This window comes from Seriola aureovittata, chromosome 23, assembly GCF_021018895.1.
Source record: "Seriola aureovittata isolate HTS-2021-v1 ecotype China chromosome 23, ASM2101889v1, whole genome shotgun sequence".
NCBI lineage: Eukaryota > Metazoa > Chordata > Actinopteri > Carangiformes > Carangidae > Seriola > Seriola aureovittata.
The window spans coordinates 13,509,672-13,514,025 of record NC_079386.1 but is presented as its reverse complement, the minus strand read 5'-3'; the positions used below and the strand labels follow the sequence as shown (position 1 = coordinate 13,514,025).

General features: G+C 38.1%; 1 protein-coding gene across 1 annotated transcript; it reads right to left on the bottom strand.

Annotated features, from left to right (window-relative positions):
* Positions 1 to 2,027: 2,027 nt before the first annotated feature.
* LOC130164677 (interleukin-8-like) lies at positions 2,028 to 4,022 on the bottom strand. Its single transcript, XM_056369561.1, has 4 exons — positions 3,888 to 4,022; positions 3,630 to 3,738; positions 3,391 to 3,471; positions 2,028 to 2,811 (listed from the first exon to the last, which is right to left on the bottom strand). The coding sequence occupies exons 1-4, from the start codon at positions 3,946 to 3,948 to the stop codon at positions 2,715 to 2,717; spliced, it is 348 nt and encodes a 115-aa protein (XP_056225536.1). The 5' UTR covers positions 3,949 to 4,022; the 3' UTR covers positions 2,028 to 2,714.
* Between the last annotated feature and the right edge of the window lie 332 nt (positions 4,023 to 4,354).

Sequence of the window (4,354 nt, the reverse complement as noted above, 5' to 3'; positions counted from 1 at the left end):
TAAACACACAGTGGTCATGTGCTCCTCATCAACTTGGCTGTGGGAGATTTGAGGAATAAAACCCTTGTCCGTGTGTGTGTGTGTGTGTGTGTGTGTGTGTGTGTGTGTGTGTGTGTGTGTGTGTGTGTGTGTGTGTGTATAGGTTTCACTTTGACATTTCCACATGTGCAGCAGAAGATAGTCATGGGATAGTGAGGTTAGGGACAGACCAGAGGCCCGACTGAGGTTAAGGGACGACACGTTCGCGGTCAGCGGCCGCAGAACTGTATCACACAGATGAAGTGTGCCTGTCTGGACAATGGACACAACCAGTCTTATTCCTCATCTACTTGACATAACTCTGCAAAACAATTAAACTCTAAACTACTAAAGAGGAAATTTATAATGATCATCAGATACTGTTTTGTAAACAAGCTCAATTTTACCCGTGGCTGCAGTACATATGACTCTGTGACACCGTGTTGTTGTTGATGGTCTTAAGGTTTTATTCCCAGGGGCTTTTTCAGACCTTGCTCTAACCTTCTGGCACAGTTTTCTTTATTTTCTCATTCCCATGTGTGGTGAAAAGTTGTTTTAGACCGGCTGTTGTATTTATTGATTGATTGTATTAAAGCAGAATTAGTCAATCTTTTGCAGGCTGTCTTTTAATAAACATAATCTCCACTAAGTGTGTAATGTTGGACTGGTGTAAGATGAAGATATTTAAACTGTTTTAAAAAGACAACATCAAAGTTAATTTTACACAAAGTATTAACACATAGTGAATAGTGATGAATCATCATCAAATTTAGTTGAAAACTTGTTCTGTGTCAGTATCTGTGGAAACGTCTGAAACCATAGACAGAAATAAACAAATAAGCAGACAGACAGAAAGAAACCACAGCCACCTCGGCAGCTGGTAAAGACTCATTTACCCGACTTATTTTAGGGACAGAGTGCTTCTGGTTCGACTTGAGAAATATTGCTCCCTTATGATTGACAGCATGTGACGTCTGGGCCGGGAATGTGGAATAAAAGTGGGTCATCATGCAAAGCCTCAAGCCCACATGACATGTAAGAAATGAAATGATGTATTACAGTATGACTTTACAAAATTGTGACCTTTTGAAAAACAAGGGGATATTTAATGGGATTTTTACTTACCAAAACACAAAAAGACCATAACACTGTATATATACTGTCTGTTTTGGGTTGATAAGGATATTAACAAAGTATTTACACATACAAATAATACCTGTGACCAAATTTATACTAGAATTTCTTTTTCCAGTTTGTGTTTGTTTGACACCAGCCGGTTAGTGATGGAGGCTGGAGAGTGAACACAACAAAAGCTAGAAAAGGAAATAAAATAACACAAAATGAGGAACCTGCGTCTAGTTTGTTGGTTCGAGGAACAAACATGTTTTGGGAATGTGATCTGGGTTTTCTTGTAAAAGAGAGATTGCCCAGCTCACCCACCCTCCAAGAAAGGCATGAGAAAAGACACAATACTGGTCCAATTAAATGGTAGTGTGAGAGAAACAAACAGTAAAATATGTTGATGGTTAGGGAGTCATGATGATAGATAAGAAAGAAAGAAAGAAAGAAAGAAAGAAAGAAAGAAAGAAACAAAGAAGGAATGTCAGTCCAACCAGCAGTATGGGATGGATCAACAAATGTGATTCTGTGCAATATTTTTGGCAAGATGGTGAACATCATAAACATTATACCTGCTCAACTTATCACTGTGACATTAGCATTAAGGTAAAAGCAAAGTATAGCCTCCGTCCTTTAGTTGTAACGTTGACTGTGGTGTCTATACATTTTCTTATTATCACCTACAGCTCAGTCTTCGTGTTCATGAGTCAAGGTGGAGCAAAACACCAGCAACAGACAAATACAGATGATTGACTGCAGTGAAAACGTATGTAGCAAATACTGAACAATACAGCCACCTAGAGGAAAGAAAGGAAAGAAAACCACTTCCCCTTCAGCTTCTGAGCTGAGAACTGGTTATTTATTCATAATAAAATACCAAGATGTCACAATTTTCTTTTTCTAAAATATCAGATTTATTGCAGTTATTCGGCTCTTCATCAACAGCATCACATGGCAAGAAATAATTTGGCAGATTATGATTTGAGTCTTGATAAAAGACAAAAACAAACATGACACACATACAGATATATGCACACATAAATACACATTTGTAAAAAAAAGAAATCCTTCAAATTATACAAACAAATGCAATGCAAATAAATCTTAATTGAAATTGCACATTGCTTTTACTTTTCACGTTGCGTCTTAGATCAGCGTAGTAGAAAAACCTTCTGCCCATTAACCATCGATTCGACCTTAAGGCAACATTTAGATAAGAAAACAACAGTCTCATCAATGTTTACACATCACACACCTCAACAGTGTCTGTCTCTGTCCCTAAGGACATTTCACTGGCTTCACAAACTGTTTCTAAATATGCCATAATATAAAACATAACACTCAGTTAGGGCTGCTGGAGTATTAAATATTTAACACATTTACATCTTATTTTTAGTTATAGCTGCCGGTGTGGAAAACTTATTCCCGTATTCTTCAGAACAAGCGAAGTAAAACAAGTCAGTTTTGTGCCACCTTTCTAAAGAAACAAGCAGGATGTGAACCAAGTCGTACCCGCACTTCAAGGAGGTGCGCTGCTCTCTCTGCTTATAAACTGAAATGATAAACACCCAGTGTGTTTATGATACTGGTGCTATTGTGTTTGGCGTTGTGGCTTCCGCTGTGATGGTATTTGGGACAGTGTTGTTCATCTTAGCCGCTCGTCGTGCCTTCTGCCTGTGAATAAAAACATATCATGGTCAACTTTTAATTTGAAATTTCAATCAATCTAAAACATTGGTTTCAACATTTGATCAAATGTCATGTCAGATGCTTGTTTTTCTTCTCAACTTTTTTTTTGAAAATGATTAGTTTTAATATGTAAATCTATTCAATTATTCAAAAGCAAAAAGAATCGATTGGAAAAAAGTCTGATCTGATATTTTCCTAACACTGTAAATCAATGCAAAACGATGCTTTCTTTCTTCTTGGAATGTGACTTCAGATATGAGTTGAAACAAAAAGTCTGTGTCTCCAGATTTGGAACCACTACTCTAACTCTAGCGTGCAACTAAAAATGCATTAAATGTTTGATTGGGTTGCAGCTTAAAATATGCTTAATAGAAACCTCTTTCTTCCTTTGGCATCGGCTGCCTCTACTCGAGCAGCTGGAGGGATGCAGAAATGTTACTTTCTTCCCAAGCACTTCAACTGGCAAACTCTCCCATATCTAATTACGTGAGTGTCAATTCACGCCCAGTGGCATATGAAAGTGAACCATCTATAAAAATTAAAAAAAAATGTCATTGGACTCACATTTTCATTACTATCAGGATGGTTTTGGTGAATCTGTCTTCGGGGTCGAGACACATCAGATTATTGTCTTTCAGTGAGACACTGTGGGAGAAAGAGAAAGATTTAATGTAAAACAACTCTCTAAAGAACATTTACAAATTACTGTCACTGGAAAATCAACACAAATCAAGCAATAACAAATCAGAAACAAACCTACTCTTAGGTCTATTTCTTATTTTCATGGTACTGCAGGTACTTACATCACTTCTGTCTTGCTGCAGTATGGACGAGGTTTATACACCTTGACATCAGCGATGAGTTTTGGGTCCATCTGCTTTTTTGTGTTTACACACTGGCAGCGCTTAATAGCTGTAAAAAAAAAAGTATATATATATATATATAAATGTTTGACCCAACAGAAGAAGCAGAGTGTCAGAATTTAGCTCATTTCAAGTCACATAAATGCAGAAAAACAACAAGAAAAAGCTTTCGACAGTCCAATAAATTAGCACACTTACATGTTGAAGAGCAGATGACCACGCAGGCCAGGAGAACGATGCACTGGATTGCAGTATTCATCCTTGTCTTAAATGGTAAGAATTAGCTCCTCAGATATGCAGAATCTTAACTTTACTCTCCTTGTGCTGCCTGAGCATGCAAGACTGGTTGCTTCATGCTTTCTGGACCTCCTTTTTATACAATCACAGTGAGGTGAAGACACTTCCAGAGAAGTGTTGGACCCCCCCCCCCCCTCGCTGGCTTCCCACACTATTGCTAACATTTATAGTCCATTCCCTCTTTCCAGAGAATCCAGGTTGACGAGGTTCGATTTTCACTTCCCTTTAAAGACTTCCTCCATGTGTATGAATGGGTTCCTCATGTTGAGACACATCTGCTGTTGGCACTGTGCCTCCATTATCAGTGTTCACAGGATTGATAGTCCCAAGACACAAGTTACATGGCACTGGCTTTTGTCTGAGGTTTC